The 18,039-nt window shown below is 42.2% G+C and overlaps 1 protein-coding gene across 3 annotated transcripts in view; it reads right to left on the bottom strand.

Moving 5' to 3' along the window:
- The window catches only part of LOC123349034 (plasmanylethanolamine desaturase-like), a 78,671-nt gene that overhangs the window by 33,317 nt on the left and 27,315 nt on the right, over positions 1-18,039 (bottom strand). For all 3 annotated transcript variants that reach the window (XM_044986766.1, XM_044986764.1, XM_044986765.1), the window contains exon 2: positions 2,974-3,093. Coding sequence is in view for 2 of the 3 variants with exons in the window: in XM_044986764.1 (XP_044842699.1) it covers positions 2,974-3,093 (120 nt within the window). In the remaining variant the exon portion in view is untranslated. The remainder of the gene's footprint in view (positions 1-2,973; positions 3,094-18,039) is intronic.

The raw sequence follows: 18,039 nt of genomic DNA, 5'->3' as shown, positions 1-18,039 counted from the left end.
GAAGTACAAGAAAGCATTTATATAAGGGTTTCTCGCTTATTTTAGCAGGCTCTAGAGATTTAGGTAGTTGGGATAAGCCTCTGAGCTATTCACCTATTAGCAATAATTACAACTGATTTAAAATATCTTAAGGCATTCCCATGCTTCACCTACAACAACACTGCCTTCCTATAACTCTACATGTAGATAATTGGAAAGAGATTTAACTAAAAAAAGGAACAAACAAATATGAGACCAACAGGGCTGCCGGGGGGGGGGGAACAGGTGGGGCAATTTCTCCTGGGCCCCGCAGGGGCGCCCATGAGAGTTTTTCGGGGCCCCTGGAGCAGGGTCCTTCACTCGCTCCGGGAGCCCCGGAAAACTCTCACGGGGCCCAGGCCCCCGGAGCTTCTTCCACTCCTGGTCTTCAGCAGCAATTCAGTGGTGGGGGGTCCTTCCGCTCAGGGACCCGGCGCCAAAGTGCCCCAAAGACCCAAGGCAGTTGTTTTACAGCTTATTTCATAGGAAATATTACCAATTTCTAAGGGAAGTGGGTGGGAAGGACATTTTTAAACAACCTGGAAAATCTGGAAAAGCTGCTGACGAGCAGTATAAGTGAGGGCAGGTCTACACAACCGCTTAAGTCTAACTTACGTTGCTCAGGAGTGTCAAAAAGCCCCACCCTACTTGAGCAATGCAAGTCTTCAACTGTCCACACCGCTCTCCCACTGACAAAGCTTCCGCTTCTCACCGAGGTGGAGTAATTATGCTAATGGAAGAGCGCTCTCCCATTGGCATAGCGTGTCTTCACCAGACGTGGTGCAGCTGTACTGATGCAGTGCTGTAGTGTAGACTTGCCCTCAGTGACATGTAATGCGATTCCAAATACCACTGCACTCAACTGGATTACATGAGCTTGAGTGAGTAATCAGTGTCAATTACAGATTGAATGGGAAAAATTCCTGCACTTGAATCCATGGAGCTGGGCCCCTATGACTGCAGGGAGACCCAGAAAAGTCACCGGGGTTCTGCTGCACGGATCAGATTGCAGGATCAGGGCTTTGGTCTCTGAAAGCAAACAAGTGCCTTCAGAATATTTCAGGAAATGAAAACTGGAAATAAAATCAAGAATGTCTTTATAGTTGTTTGAGAATTAGGTGAAGAGAATGCATCTGAGCTGTTAAAAATATTTGTATTATGGTTACGATATGTCCATAAGGTATTCATCAGAAAGTACTCTCATATCCGTACTTCTCAAGACTATGCTCTCCCATGTATAACACTCATGGAGTGTGGCTGGAACAAACTTTTGTACAAGTTCCCCCTGTGAATTAAATTCATACCAGCACTACAGGAGCACTACATTATCCATAAAGTGCTCCCATCCTTGCCTCATATACCCAGCACTTGAGAGGCCTTTTGTGGGATACAAGGTGAATGGGGATTTCAACTGAATCTGGTCCTAAACTGTTTTTCCACAGCTCAATTGGCTGGACAACCTAACGTTGCAATTGCAAAGCCGGTCGCCTTCACTAGAGAGGAATAGCTACTGCTTTAACTGGACACCTGAAATGAAATCTGTATAGCACCCTGAGAATGCCCATATTTGTACATCAGGTTCTTATTTACAGTTGAGGCATTAAAATAGACTTCACGGTTGATTGGTTCTTCTAGACCAGTGGAATTAGGCACTCTAAGTACCTTAGTATTTGGAGTATGATAGTGCAGATACTACAGGTGGCAAAACAAATAACAGATACAAATAAATTGTGATAAACCAATTCTTTTTATTTTTCAGTGGAAGTTTTGAGTTTGTGTTGCTACAGACAGACTTGCCATAAATTTGTTGCTGCATTTATATTTAATATGTGTAAAAGAGGGATGAAATAGACTTTAGAAATGCTGGTGAAATATTTATAAAACCACAAAGAAGCTATGTAACTGGAAGAGAGGAAAATAAAATAGCTCACACATGGGATCAAATATACAAGTCTAGCTTTTAACCTGACAGTTTCCCCACAATGCAACTGAGTACATTGCCAGCATGTCACAGATCTGCAACACCTGAGCTGGCAGGGGGAGAAAAGTGATTAAAAGAGGGTGCAATAACGTAATTCTGTCCTTAATACATTCATCCCAAAATACTCCTGCAGATCTGTTCCACACAAAGGCATCTTTAAGAGTACAGTCCTCCTCTACTACACAAAAGTTTCTAACAAGTTTCTCCCCTTCACGAAAATATCAGCAAAACATTTTTTCCAGGATGGCACTAAAGTTCAAGATTTCTTCCCTCCTTTTCTCACTATTTCAATATATTTAAGTACTACAGATGAAAATTTCACAAACCATATGCTACAAAGAGCAACTTAGACATGGCATTAAAACAATGTCCAGAAAGTCTATAAGCCCGAGGTAATGTCACCAAGTGAATGCTAATTATGGTGGAAAAGACACTATATGGACACCAATTCATCAAGTAGTAAATGTGATAATAGAATCCACTGATCCTTTCTCAGTGTTCTCTCTTCATTTTTTATATATTAGAGTGACCAAATGTCCCGATTTTATAAGGACAGTCCCGATATTTGGGGTTTTTTCCTATATAGATACCTATTACCCCCCACCCCGTCCCGATTTTTCACACTCACTATCTGGTCACCCTATTATATATACACATACATAAGTTAAGCACATAAGTGCTTTGCTGATTCGGCCTATAATTCTATATCCTGCTATTTCAAAAATACAAAACATAGGTGCTTATTCAAATCCTCTGTCCTAGAACAATACTGCTATATTGGCTGTGTACACAGGTAGTTGTGATACCAACCTTAGTTCTGCATTTCTCTACAATTCTGATTTTGCAATTCTTACAGCTAAATTAAAAACACGTTTACAACAATATCTGTCATATTGCTGCAAAATGTGAAGATTTGAACTGTGCATATTGATAATTTTAAAATATGTTGAGGGTTAAAAGACTGAAATACTTACCTACACCTGCTATTATTTTATAAAGATGATTTGCTGAAAAATGGATTAACAGGAGCAGAAAGTCAACTGTGACCAAGATTATGCAAAGGATAACAGAAACCCATTCCTGCAACCGTTTACCTACAAAAGAGAAAAAATAAGAAACAATAAATTTAGTGCAAACTGACTGGAGAGGAGGAAGGATAAGGACACCGTGGAAGAAAGTAGTGGGAAAGAAGTGAAGGAGAAAAAGAAGGAAAAACTACAAGTATATTACAAACACTATTTGTCTTACTAAAAAACTATTTGTCCTTCTACTGTGATCCCTTAATAAATCTTGCCCAGAACACAGGCGTTAAAGGTATGCGAGTGGATCATAAGAAAAAGAAATAACCAATTGCAGTCAGCAAAGTCTTCTGCTCAAGGTCTAATGTTTATAATGAGGAAAATAACGCTTGGGTGTGGAACCTGACCATCCCAAGGAACTCTTCCATCTTGAAAGCAGTCAGCTGCTAGCCTTTCCTTTGGGCACCTGCATCAAGAAAGGATTAAGCAGAGCTGAAGTTAACCTGTTGTTCACTGAGGAGCAAGGTAGTGCTCAAGAAATCCGTCAGAAGACCTAGAATAAGGCCTCAGTCTTGCCCAGGGATCCAAAGTGCTTTTCCTATCTTCTCAATATGTAAGGTATTTTCCAAGAAGCTGTGAGAAGAGAGACATCTTGTTATAAAAGTGGACTAGCCTCTGCCCTCAGTTTATCATCTCCTTTTAAATAATTTAAATCCTAAATAAATAAAATTTAGCACGTGAGACAGTGCATCAGGTGCAAACCTAAGTGTCAATGTCAGCCACACATGGGGTCTTCTGCAGTGTCATGGTACCAAATCCTGTCTTGCCACAGGTTAGTATCACCTCAGATTACCTACAGCAGAGGCAAGTGCCACAAACTTCAGCTGTAAAGGCTCTAGCACAGTGGTGGGCAACCTGCAGCCCGTCAGGGTCATCCGCTGGCGGGCCGCCAGACAGTTTGTTTACATTTGCATGCTCCCGCAGCTCCTAGTGGCCACGGTTCGCTATTCCCAGCAAATGAGAGCTGCGAGAAGCGGCGGCCAGCACATTCCTGCGGCCTGCACTGCTTCCCGCAGCTCCCATTGGCTAGGAACAGTGAACCGCGGCCACTAGGAGCTGTGGGGGGCTGTGAAAATATAAACAAACTGTCTGGCGGCCTGCCAGTGGATTACGCTGACAGGCCACATGTTGCTCACCACTGCTCTAGCACCTGGCCGACCCCAATATACACTCTTCCACTGCCTTCAACTCCACGTTCTGCCCTGGGCCACAGATATCCTGCTTCCGAGTTTCACTTCTCCCACTGGCCTCCTAACTGCCACAGAATCTCCTCCTGGGTTTATGGCCCATCTTCCTCCTCAGCTGGAGGTTTAGAGCAGCATAATGACCACCATTAGCAGGCTCCCCAGACTGCTGTCTGCTGACCAGACACTGCTCAGCTGATTCAGCTCACCAATCCACAAAGCACCGCCCAACCCTAAACTTCCAACTTCCACGTCAGATACATCTCCCAAGCCATTCAAGACAGCGGAGCTAGCCATATTAAGGCCTGCAGTCGATTTAGATAATTTAAATTACTTAAAAGGGGCATCGAATTTAGAAACCAACCACAGCTGGAGTAAAATCAGCATGTCATCTTTGAACTCAATGGAGCTAGCCCGATTTACACCAGCCAACGATCTGGCCCCAGGATTAAATCATCAAAAAAACTTAATTCTCAGGCAGACTCAGAGAGTGATGACAAACTGAGGGCAGATGCTGGTCTGTTCCTTATAATTCCGGTTATGTAAGGACTAATGGCCTCGACTAACAAAAACATCTCTTATTGCACCTTCTGGAAAAAACACCACACCACACAGGAAAAGTGAAACTACTATTAATTAATGTCAGTATTAACTTTGAAGAAGTGCACAGAAATTAGTTAACTCTTTTCAGAAGGTCTTCCGCTGACTTGCTGGAAATGTAAATGTCCAAATAGCCACCTCTCCTTATTACAGTGCCACCAGCTGACTTTTCGTGCAACCCCAGTTACTGTATTCAGGCTATTTAAAGAATCCTCCATAGAAATTGAGAACTTGATTATGCTCCCATTGACTTCAATGGTTCATGATCAAGCCTTTTAAGGTTGTTGTACGCCAAGTTAAAATATCAATGTTGCAGATACGTATTAAGAAATTTAGAAGCTTTTAATTCCGTAAGAACCTACAAGCACTTTAGCATAGAAAGCTGGAACCATTCATGTCGGGCTAAACACAGTGTAGTAGAATCAACCTTCAAATGCACATTACACTAGTTTTTGGATCTGGAATTAAGTTCCGACATCACATATAGCATAATATTAAATCTCACGCAGTGTACTATAAGCAATTCTCTACTGGCCCAATCTACTAAAATGATTTATGCACAGAAAGTTTAACTGTACAGTAGGGAGACTGCTGCACATTTGCTCCCTCACAAAGAACTCTTGTCATTCAAGTCACTGGTACAAATGCCGTTTGGGCAGATTTTCGACTGGTAAGAGATTTAGAGTTTTAAAATAAACCCAACTTCTTTCAGTGCAAAAAGACAACAAACATACTATATGGAATGTATACCATTTCTTATGCACAAACAAATATATTTTATGGCAATCACATCACAAAAAAAAATCTCACCAGCATTAAATAAGAGACCTGCCATAATGCAACCTGTTACTCCTCAGAGTGATTAAAATAGGATTTTGCCATATTGAAGCACTTTCACCCCTCGCAGTCAGCAACGCCTTCCCTCCTCACCGTATTCATGATGTTTGTTTTAACAGATTACCTGCATGCCTGTCATTATGTTGATGAATAAATATAGGAGCACTTATGATTAAGATGCCTCTATTCTACTACATAAAAATAAATACTTACAAGGAAATGTGTTCATGTTTGTTTTGGTTTCGGCTCGCCGTTTCATTTGGGAAAAGAGCACATAAAATGACTGAAAACATTTTTGTGTTTCCTACTTGCAAATACAGAAAAACTTCTGTTTGAAAGGCCTAATTCCGCAGACTGTCTGCCCTCAAAACTTCCCACTGATATCCTGATCGGATACAAGCTACTCATATGACCATTTATGGCTGTAACAGAAATTCAAGAAACATTGCTAGAATAAGCAGATACCAAAAATATGGAGTTGTTTGTTAGCAAGTAGAATTTATACCAATGAAGAAACTATCTTCCACCATTCTGTACATTTAAGTCATCTTGAAACATCCAGTAACTTTAAAATTAGAACCTGTCAAGAGATATTTTCCATTTTATTTTGTCTAAACACGTGTTTTTCTCATTATAGGGTCTCCAACGATTTTCATAAAGTTTCCAATAAAAATGATTTTGTTGATGCTACAATAAAACGGGGTGACAAACCCACAATTGAAAGCCCATGAAATAGCAGAATTACACGGGATTCCAGTATAGCTGTGAACAGGGGACGGCACAATTTGCTACCAAGCTCCTTTCTCTCACCCCTCCAATTGTGTACCCTTTTACCCTCTGCATCCACCCTCTCCCCTGTTGAAATCGAGAATGCAGAGTAGATATTAAAATTAACTAATACAGTAAGTGAACTGAAGAATTAGTGCCAGTCTAGCAAATTAAACAAGGGAATAACCTAATTTTTTCCCCATTTTTTCCTTTTTTATTACCAACAAATTAGAGGGCTCCAGTAGATTTTATCAAATACTGAGCTCTTCACTCTCTTTCTCAAGCTGTATAAATGCCTTGAACTCCCAAAAGAACATCACCATTCCTTAGCCCCATGTAGCTCTCTTTCATTTACCCACTTCCACAGCACCATTTTCAAAGATTTGTTACAGCCAAAGGGAACAAAGTGGAAATCCTGAAAGGATCTCTGCAGATTTTTCCAGAATTTTTACTCTGCCCCCTCCACCAACTGTCCATAAGACCTTAACTCCCCTGCTGCCTATATCCTTTATGGATGACTCCTAAGATACTTAAAGATTAAAACAAAGGACAAGCCTCACAAGTCTTCCACAGAAATGCCAGCCATAATAGTTTAGTCACACTATCCGAACACAAAAGGGAAGCCTAACCTTACCTTTGAAGTTGCAAGCCTTAGTCAAGTCCAGAAAACAGAAGATAGGCACGACACAAAACATTATATAATTTATTGCATTACCTACACCCACGCAGACTCACGCTATACAATCTGAGCAGACACACTAAATACAAAACCAGGTCTCATCTATTAAGTTCAATGTGTTTTATTTTTTTAAAAATAGTATTAAGCTATGTTAAAATAAAATGTATAAATATCTTCATGGAACAACATTGCAAACACGTAGGAAATAAGAAAAATGTCTCTTTAATGCACAAGCCATTCAAAACTGGGCCCCAAGTGTTGTGAGAGGCTAACTACAATAGATAGCCTGCAGGCTCCTTTAGAACTGTCCAGGCACGGAATGTAGAAAAGAACGACAGTGCTTCTATAGTAGCATCAATTCCAATTGAAGCAAAATAATAGAAAGGAGCACAATATTCTACACTTGTATCACAAAAGGCTAAATCTCAAATATTTGTGTACGGTCACTCAGCCAGATGCTAAAAAAAAACAAAAAAACCCCCCAGTCATATGAATTTTTTAAATATGATCAAATTTTGCAAACTGCAGACTTCTAATTCACATATGTCTAAGTGATGGCAATTTTTTTCCCCTTTAAGATACCATTTGCTTTCCTTTCAAATGAGCCATAATTTCTAACTATTCCCGTGGTGCATTTTAACCTAAATAAATCTGTGCAGGTATGCTTTTGTAATCACTTATTTTGCACTGTACTAATCTCTACTATGGATTGTACATAGACATGAGATTAACTGAGTATATATATAAAACAGGCTAACTTCTGCAATAAAAGTTTCATCCCATGTGAATTAAAAACCTTACGTGCTGTCACTGGTTCTAGTCCTCGGTGCTCTGGCACAGGACTGTTTTCTTTGAGTAGAACTGTGTCTACAGGGCCATCTCTGTAAGGGTTCACCACTGGTACATGCTGTGGTCATTATGGCCACACAATTACATTGACTGTGCCATACCTAAAGCATTCTGTATATGAACAAAGAACAGATATGTATAGTGATCACAGACTGACGTGCTCCTAAACAATGGGCCTGTGTCACAACCAGGAGTGGCTCCAGGCCCCAGCATGCCAAGCACATGCTTGGGGCGGCATGCTGCGGGGGGCGCTCTGCCGGTCACTGGGAGGGCGGCAGGCGGCTTCGGTGGAGCCTCCGCAGGCGTGCCGCCGTGCTTGGGGCGGCGAAATGTCTAGAGCCGCCCCTGGTCACAACTGGACTGAGATCAGAAGGTAGCATGCGAAGTCATAGGGATGCTAAACTGACTGGTCAAAACCAGCAAGTCCCAGTGTCCTTTATGGAGCCAAACCAAATGCTAGTGACTGCAAGAAACTTCCTAAACTATTAAAGCGCAAAAGCTGCTTAAGATCCAGTCTCCTGCTCTACTGTGTGAGGGAAGAGGGTCCGAATGACTTTATAGGAGGAAGCAAAATGATCACTGAAAGCAGAAAGCCTGGGTGATGGCCCAAGGCACCAAAGGCTGTCTCTGAACCTTAATCTACAGGACAGAGAAGCGCTCGCTCTCTCTAAGGCTATGTCTACATTGCAAATTACTTCAGTATAATTTACGTTGCTCACCCCGAGTGAAATAAATTATACCGACCTAAGTGTCTAAACAGTGCTATGTCGGCAGGACAGCTTCTTCCGCCGACATAGCTACCACCTCTCACACAGAGGCAGGAGTTATTAAGCAGATAGGAGAACTCCCTCCAATTGGCTTAAAGCATCTTCTCCAGAAGGTCACTTAGTCTGACCTCCTGTATAACACAGGGCATGGAATTTCATTTAGCAATTCCTGCATCAAGTTCAGCAACTTTTGGATGAATTAGGATATCTTTTTAAAAGGCATCCAGTCTTGAAGTAAAATGACAAAGAATCCACCACATCCCTAGGTAAGCTGTTCCAATGGTTAATTATCCTACGTTCATAACTGTATGCAGGGCAAAATATTCTGCTCAGGAGATATACTGAAGTTAATACAGTCTAATCTGCCAGTTCCAATGGACTAAACAGTCTAATCTGCCAGTTCCAGCTGACTTTGAGAAATAAATTTATACTAAGGAGATAGGGCACAACATAAGAGCAGGAAGTGATATACTGTATAATATTGGTGAATGCTACTACCTATTTCTCTCTCTAGATCAATGGTGGTCAACCTGCGGCACGTGGCCCATCAGGTTAATCCACTGGCGGGCCACGAGATAGTGTCTACACTGACCGTCTGCAGGCACAGCTACCCACAGCTCCCAGTGGCTGCGGTTCACCATTCCCAGCCAATGGTAGTTGTGGGAAGCAGTGTGGGTTGCAGGGACATGCTGGCCACCGCCTCCTACAGCTCCCATAGGCCAGGAAGTGCGAACCAAGGCCACTGGGAGCTGTAAGCGGCTGTGTCTGCAGACGATCAATGTAAACACTGTCTTGCAGCCCGCCAGAGGATTACTCTGACAGGCTGCCGGTTGCCCACCACTGCTCCAGATTCTTATATCTGACACCACATCGTAGACTTTGATTCCTTAAAACATGTGCCCATTACTGTGTCCGATAGGCATCAGCCACGTAACCCAATACAAAGTGTCGGGTTTGGAAAGAGTACTTTTTCACGTTCATGTATTTGGTGTCACAGTGAGCTGAGACACAAACAACAAACAACATGCACATGCTAACAAATGAAGACCAAGTGACATGATGTACAATACACAATCAAACAAACTCTGTAAATTAATGATAGTGTGTCTAGAATATACTGTACCTGAAAAACTAAAATAGGTTTAAAAACATGAATTTTCAGCCACGTCTTTTAAGATGCCAATTGTACAAGACTATCACTACACAAAATATAATATCTAACAAACCTCTTGTTAATTGATTTACCCACCTTAAGCTTTTAAGACTAGACAATGCAATGAATAATACATTAAAAAATATAACACTTTTCATCCCAAAGTACTTTAGAAACTTTGGTTGTTGTAAAACAGGGGTTCTCAAACTTCATTGCACCGCAACCCCTTTGGACAATAAAAATGACTCCACGACCCAAGGAGGGGGAATTGAAGCCTGAGCCAGCCCAAGACCCCCAGTGGGGAAGGGGCCAAAGCCGAAGCCCAAGGGCTTCATCCCCAGGCAGGGAGCTAGGGTTGCCAGGAGTCTGGTTTTTGACCGGAATGCCCAGTCGAAAAGGGACTCTGGCGGCTCTGGTCGGCACAGCTGACCAGGCCGTTAAAAGTCCGGTCGGCAGTGTAGCAGGGGCCCAGGGCTCTGCATTGCTCCCAGAAGCAGCCCCGGGGACCCTGCGGCCCCCTAGGCACTAGGGCAGCCAGGGACTGGGAGGCTCCACGCACTGCCCCCGTCCCAACTACGAGCTCTGCAGCTCCCATTGGCCGGGAACTGCGACCAATATGAGCTGCAGGGGGCGGCACACCTGCAGGTGGGAAGACACCGCACAGAGCCACCTGCCTGCCCATGCACCTAGAGGCTGCACGAACCTGGCGGGCACTTCCTCGGAGCTCAGTAAGCGCTGCTTGGACCCTGCACCCAAACCCCCTGGCCCAGCCCGGAGCCTCCTCCTGCGCCCCAAACCCCTCGTCCCCAGTCCCACCCCCATCTGGAGCCCTCATCCCCACACACAACCCCCTGCCCCAGCCCGGAGTCCCTTCCTGCACCCCAAACCCTTCATCCCCAGAGCCTGCAGCCCCAGCCCAAAGCCCATACCCCCTCCCACACCCCAACCCCCTGCCCCAGCTCGGTGAAAGTGAGTGGGAGTGGGGAAGAGTGAGCAACAGAGGCAAGTGGGGATGGAGTAAGGGTGGGCAGGGGCTCGAAGAAGGGGTGGGGCAGGGGTGTTTGGTTTTGGTGTGATTAGAAAGTTGGCAACCCTACAGGGGACCTGTAACCTGAGTCCCGAAGCCCAGAGCTAAAGCCCTTGGGCTTTGGTCCCAGGTCCCAGCAAGTCTAAGCCAGCCCTGGCAGCTTCATTAAAATGGGGCCATGACCCACTTCGGGGTCTTGACCCATAGTTTGAGAACCGCTGTTGTAAAAAATGACTGAGTAGCAAGAATAATTTAACCCAACTGTGAAATGCAGGTACCTATGAAGTGAAACACAGCAGCTAACAGCATTCAGTAACACGTAACAGGTTAGGACAAGATGTGAAGAATATTCTACCCAAACAAATTTTATTGGGAATTTTGATAAGAATGTAATTTCCCAAACTGGATATTGGCCAAGATACATGAGATAGGAAACACCTTTTTTTTGTTGTTTTTTGCCAGAAACAGCTTGAAATCTATAATTATCACACATCGTTAAGATTTAAGTTTTCTCTCTCATCTGACAGTCAGCACCTCCAGCAACACAGCACCCAATAGCATCATTGTAGGACACTGCCTGGAGGAAGATGTTCCATTCAGCTCCATCTTAAGCATCACCTTAAATGCTCCCTAGAGCAGGGTTTCTCAAACTGGGGTCGCCGCTTGTGTAGGGAAAGCCCCTGGCTGGCCGGACCGGTTTGTTTACCTGCCCCGTCCACAGGTCCAGCCAATCGCGGCTCCCACTGGCCGCGGTTCGCTGCTCTGGGCCAGTGGGAGCTGCTGCAAGCGGCACGAGCCAAGGGACATACTGGCCACCACTTCCAGCAGCCCCCATTGGCCTGCAGCGGCGAACCACGGCCAGTGGGAGCCGTGATCGGCTGGACCTGCAGACGGAGCAGGTAAACAAACCGGCCCGGCCCGCCAGGGGCTTTCCCTACACAAGCGGCAACTCCAGTTTGAGAAACCCTGCCCTAGAGCATTCTTATCCAGATAAGCAGGGTCATCTTGGATGCCTAGCTTGTAAAACCTGACAAAACTTGATCAGAAGATGGAAAGCTGCAGAATATAAAGAAGGGAAGAAATTTGCACTAGCAGAGTTGACTTTTCATCTTTAATTTCTATGAGTATGTGTTAATCCAGTTCCACATGTAATGTACATAATTTGAATCGACCCAGCGTGTCAGGCACTTCAGCTTCAAGTGGAACTAAATTCATTTGAGTTCAAACTTAGAAATATTGAACTTTTGAAACAAAATCCCCTTATAGGAATATAGTCCCATGTTAGGCATGGGTGAACTATGGTTTTAAATTGAGATCGGATGCTGGCATGGATAATTGGCTCAAAACATGACTAACAAAGAATGAACTCATGAGAAAGGAGGATTGTTTGTGTTAAAATTGTAGTGACCCTGGGAATATCGATGTAATCTTATTTAAGGTTTGGGTGTAGGAAATAGAAATTTTAAAAAATGGTTAATTGGGTACCCCCAAGTGCAGTAACTAATTGGCTCGTTTAGTTTATTATAAAGAATTGCTTAGTCCAGGGTTAGGCAGAAATATGGCAAAGTTAGACTAGAAGAAAATCACAAAGAGAGCAGATTTCATTGTTTCATCTGGTCTTAGCTAAGGCCTGATAACTAGCAATGATGGTAATTGTTTGTTATAATGTAAAAAAACAACAACAAGGTTTTCTAGGGGTTTCTTTGTCAGAGCTTTTCCTTACCCCTCCGGAATCACACCATGATGGGAAGGTATCTCCCAGACCAAATCCTGTTGCAACTATTTTGGCCAATACTTATACCAGTATTGTGGCTAGGATATAGAATATAAGACGGTAAGTATATACTTATATTGGTATTTTGGATGTAATCAACACTTGGGTTTGGACTAATAAAGGAATACCTGTGTGGAAACTGAGTCATGGAAAATCTTAATAAAATTATTATGAAAATTATTTCCAGCACCTCTCATTTGTACGCAGTATTTTTAAATTTGAGTTAATATGTTTGAAGACTCTTAAATGAATGAAGAAAGTCTGCAGTGTGACTTAGGTCAGGTAGACTGGAAGGCACAATTGCTTATAAAAAGCTAGTCACAGTAATTTTTAAGATGGACTAATTCACTTCTTCCCCCAAAGAAAAGCAACCAGATTTTAAACAACATCATAATATATTTTTCTGACAAGACTCAATTGAACATCTGCATGCCTGTTAAATAAAAAGGTTAAATACATTTGAAAAGGGATATTTGGTTAATTTATACATAATTATACACACCCACAATACATGTCTATATCCCCAGAATGGTTAACCAAAGTTTTAATAGTTGATTAAATGTTTCATTGGTAATCAGTTAAAATACTATAATATTTTAAAATTTCCACATTAAATCTGAAGCTGTCTACATTAGAGAAATTTGCACTGAAGCAACTATTGATGTAGTTACACTGATGCACATCCCTAAATTAAACTAGACAAGTAATTCACACTGAAGTAAGCCCAGCTTTATACTAGTGAAACATGTCTATGCTGGGGAATTACATTAGCGTAACTGCATCAAAATAGCTACAGCAGTGCAAATTTCCCTAATGAAGACTGGGCCTTATTTACTCCTCAAAAAAAAAAAACAGGGCAAAATAAAATCCACCACATAACAGAATATATTAAAAGATCCAAACACTAAGCATGCATCATTACCTGGTATAAGTTTTTATTCAACATGTAGTGTTCAATATGGATCTTAGATATATAGGGGCACATCTCCAAACATCTTGTAAATCTATAGTGACTATTGTCAGAGTAGCTGATTTTGCAAACTACGGTTACACACCAGTATCTGATGTCAACTTTAAAAGTATTTGCCTCTCTCTTTGTATACTATCTTTTTCTCCATTAAACAGATGTGCTCCAGAATTTAGGAGCTTTGCATTCATCATGATTCAAAGTCCTCATTTAAGAAAAATCTCTCTATGTCCATGCGTCTCTTTAATGCGTGTTCTAATAACCGTTTCCCACGTATCAGACAGCTGAATTGGCAGACAAGAGATTTTTGTGAAATAGACAACTCCAGAAGAACTCAGACCTGAGTGAATGCCACAATTTATTAACTCAGATTGTGAAACATTACATTTATTACTCTTTTCTCAATACGGAGCTGTTCCATAAAGGTAAATTTGGAATTAAAAAGCTGTGTTAAAAAGGGAGCTGAAGGAAGTTTAATGCAGTAGAACGTAAAATTGTAACATGTTTACTCAATTCCAAAGACTTTTAAATTTATTTTAAAAAAACCAACCTGCTCCCATGCTTCAGCATCCAACTTTGACGTTATCAATTCAAAAACTAAATAAAAATATATATTTGAAAGATTCTCTTACAACTGACCAGTAAGGAACTCAGTGAACATTGCTGGCTTACAAATGATATTTAAGTCTTGGAGAGAAAAAAACTCTTTCAAAGAATAATAGACTTTTTTTATTTTATCTTCAATGGTCATATTTCCATAATATGAACTGCTTGATAGTCACTTTCCCTTTAAATTATTTTTTAACCATACAGGCAGTCACATCTGATTTCTGATTTTCCTTAGCTTACTTTTCCTTTCAATTACTTCAGTTCTTAATACGAACAATAAGAGTGCTCATCGCATGTCCTCTGTGGGACTCCTGGAACTTAGATACTCTATAGACAGGTGCATAGACAAGGATTCAAAGTCTTTGTTCCACTGTCCAGACAGAATATGTTTAATCTTTTTCCTACCTTTTCTATGCCATTTAAACTTTAACCTAGTAGTAAGTTTTACTGCCTTGATTCACAATTCAAAGGTTTAAAGATGAAAAGTCCTTGCCTTGGAACATAGCTTGAAAACTTCATTCTTAGTCTTTATTTCTTTTGAACTTCTTCTTGCGGTTTTTGTCTTTATTTTTCCAGGGTTCCAACTTTACAGTATAGGACTTTCCAAACCTAGCAGCAGGGCTACTCAGAGGGAAGAAAAGTGGAGCAAAAGTCACTGGAATCAGCTCACCCTAATGGAAAAGATTTAAATTGCTGACTGAGGCTACATCGTTTCTGATTTAGAGGGTTAGTCAGTGCACTTTTCTTCTGTACAACAAGCTATTGTAAGTCCCTTATATACCAATTATATACATACATTTTAATCTGTTAAGGCATCAATGTGGGACAAGGATGAAAACAAAGTAGTAGTGGAACCACACTTTGCAACATGCCCAACTTTTCCCATAAATTCATTATTTCATGATTCACAATTCTGAAATAATAATCACTCTCAAATGTGAAAGAACAGCAAGTTTATATGTATCAAGGTAGTCTGATATGGGCATCTGATATGAAACACCCCATATAATAAGGAACCGTTTAGAGAGTTGTTAAAATATACTTGCATTTAGTGTAGCTACAACATCCAGGTTCTGGAAAATTCAGTAACTTTCCTGGGGTGTAAATGGTTTTTATGGAACACATGTGCCTCTAGGATGTGTGCAGGACCTACTTGTGGACTGAAAGCAGCAGAGTGAATGTCTGGTCTTATGGGACATGTAAGGTAAAGAGACTGAGCACAGAGTCATTCTGCTCCAAGAGTATTTCTTTCTATTTACTATCAGTGTAACTAGGCCTGCCCTGTGCACAAGTAATTCAACAACATCAACAACCCCTCTGTTACATGGGTAGCAACGCAGGGCTCATATATAAACCTCCCAACCCATCAAAACAGCCCTATTCCCAATTTACAGCCCACTCCTCTGGCCCCTGGTGGGGGGGATGTGTTGTTACTGTGGTCCTCGGCACTATACCTATTACTACTACTCACCACGGTTGTAGATGGAAGCTCTCTTAAGAAATGGGAGGTTTCACCCGTCTCTTCACCTGTACATTGGATTACGGAAGAGGGGGTGCTGGAGACTGTATATTGCCCATTTGCTCTCACACAATGAATTCCCTTTCAAAACGATCAGCTAGGAGACCTCAGTTTAAGGCTTCCTCAACAGACTTAGTCAGCTATGAAAAGCAGTATTCCCTCTCCCACTGCTGGGAAATCTGTAAGGCCTGGAGAATGCTCCCCAAAGTGCAATTACCATATACAGCAGCCAGAGTAGAGGATGTGCAGTCTGCACTTCAGGGCATGGGTCCTGCACAGGTGACTACATTAAAAATAAAACCAGCTTTATATAGTGAGAGCCATGGGGCTGCCAGTTCCTTGGAATAAGGAGCAGTCCCCAGAGCCAGTGTTCCAAGGCAGGCCATGGAGTTTTCCTGGGCTCTACAACCTTTGAAGATAGAGCCCAATGCTGGCCAAAACCTCTGGGCTCTATCACTAACAGCCTTCACTTCCATCACACTACACAAGGATTTGACACCAAACAATTAGAAAGGTATTTCTAACCATTCTGGTGCCATTACATTTTCACATCAAAACCATATCATATTTTTAAAAATATTTTCTCAAATGTAAAAATGCAAGATTTTAACAGTGGCCTATAAATTATATCACAACTTTATTAAAATTACCCTCATCGATGGGTACTTCGAGATCAAGAATTAGGGGCAGTCATAAGATGTTTCAAGAAAGTAAATATTGCTTGTAGACGCTGTTACATTTTCTCACATTGTTTAAGTTATTTTAGTGTTACTACGCACTCCTCTTTGATAAAATTATCATTATCGGTTAAAAGGGAGCTCTAATGAATGTCTTCTTTAACAAGGTGAAAGCCATCATGAAGGCAGGATTACAGCACACAGACTGTCAGGTAGCAATGTGATAAAGCTACCATTACAAGCACAAATCCTGAAGCTATAAAAAGCATTTAAAGTAATTATGTAAAGGATATGCCCTCACACTCTGCCATTTAAATACCATTTAACTCATCATTTAAATTTACTAACAGATGTAAACTCGTATCAAATACAAAAACTATGTCAATCAGTGCATTCTCTGTTCTTTTTAAGAAATTTCAATTTTAATTTATACAGCCAGCACAACCTTCTAAAGTGCTTCATTCACTATTAAATTTAGATTTACAGCCAGACAATTAAAAATGTAAAGGCCATATGTACACTATACTTAGTCATAGTATATTTTTTAATTGGAAAAGTTGGTAAAGGTCTTCCTAACCCTCAGGAAGGAGGCCCTTGAAGAGTGGTATGGAGGACTAGAAGAAAGTGGTGGAATCTCCATCCTTAGAGGTATTTAAGGCCCGGCTTTACAAAGCCCTGGCTGGGATGCTTTAGTTTGTGTTGGTCCTGCTTTGACCAGGAGATTGGACTAGATGACCTCCTGAGGTCTCTTCCAACACCAATATTCTATGATTCTATGAAAGTGCAATAGGATTGTGCTTTGGGAGGGTGAGTCGAAGGTGCTGTCCAAACTAGATCAAAATTAGTTCTCAAAAATGGTTCAAAGTCCTTCTTAATCCCTTTTTAGGCCTATTTCTGTGGAGCTTTCCCTATACTGAGCAGTTCACCAACATTATCTCCATGCCTTCTTGCATTTTAACTATTTCCCCATGTACTGGATTTGTCTCATTTAGGGCACAGTCCGGCAAACACCTCCCACTAGTCCCATGTTCATCACTGTACATATATGTAGCCGAGTGGTCACCCGCTCCTGCCCTGAGGGGTTTAAAGACAGCCCGGGGAGAGGGCTGTGGTAGAGGAGAAAGCTGCTCCAATCAGGCCTCATCTGGCCCTATATAAGCAGGAGCGACGCCAGACTTTCTGGCGCCCTGCGCAGAATTCGGGGGTTGGCATTTTGTGCACTCCCCACGGGGCACGCGGGAACTTCCGGTTCCGCTCCCATCCCGCCGCCGAAGAAGGACTCTCCACCGAAATGCCGCAGGCGACAGCGGCAGTCATTGAGCTGCTCAATTGCCTGCTGCTGTTTTCCGCGGCACGTCGGCAGAAGATCCTTCTTCGGCGGCATGACGGGAGCGGAACCGGAAGCTCCCGCGCGCCCCATGGGGAGCGCACAAAATGCCGCCCCCCGAACCTTGGCGCCCTAGGCGACTGCCTAGGGTCACCTAATGGAAGCGCCGGCCCTGTATATAAGAGGCTGGGAGACAGGAGCTCAAAGTCTCTCTCTGTAGAGGG

Source organism: Mauremys mutica, chromosome 14 (genome assembly GCF_020497125.1).
Source record: "Mauremys mutica isolate MM-2020 ecotype Southern chromosome 14, ASM2049712v1, whole genome shotgun sequence".
Taxonomy (NCBI): Eukaryota; Metazoa; Chordata; order Testudines; family Geoemydidae; genus Mauremys; species Mauremys mutica.
This window is presented reverse-complemented; position numbering and strand designations above follow the sequence as displayed.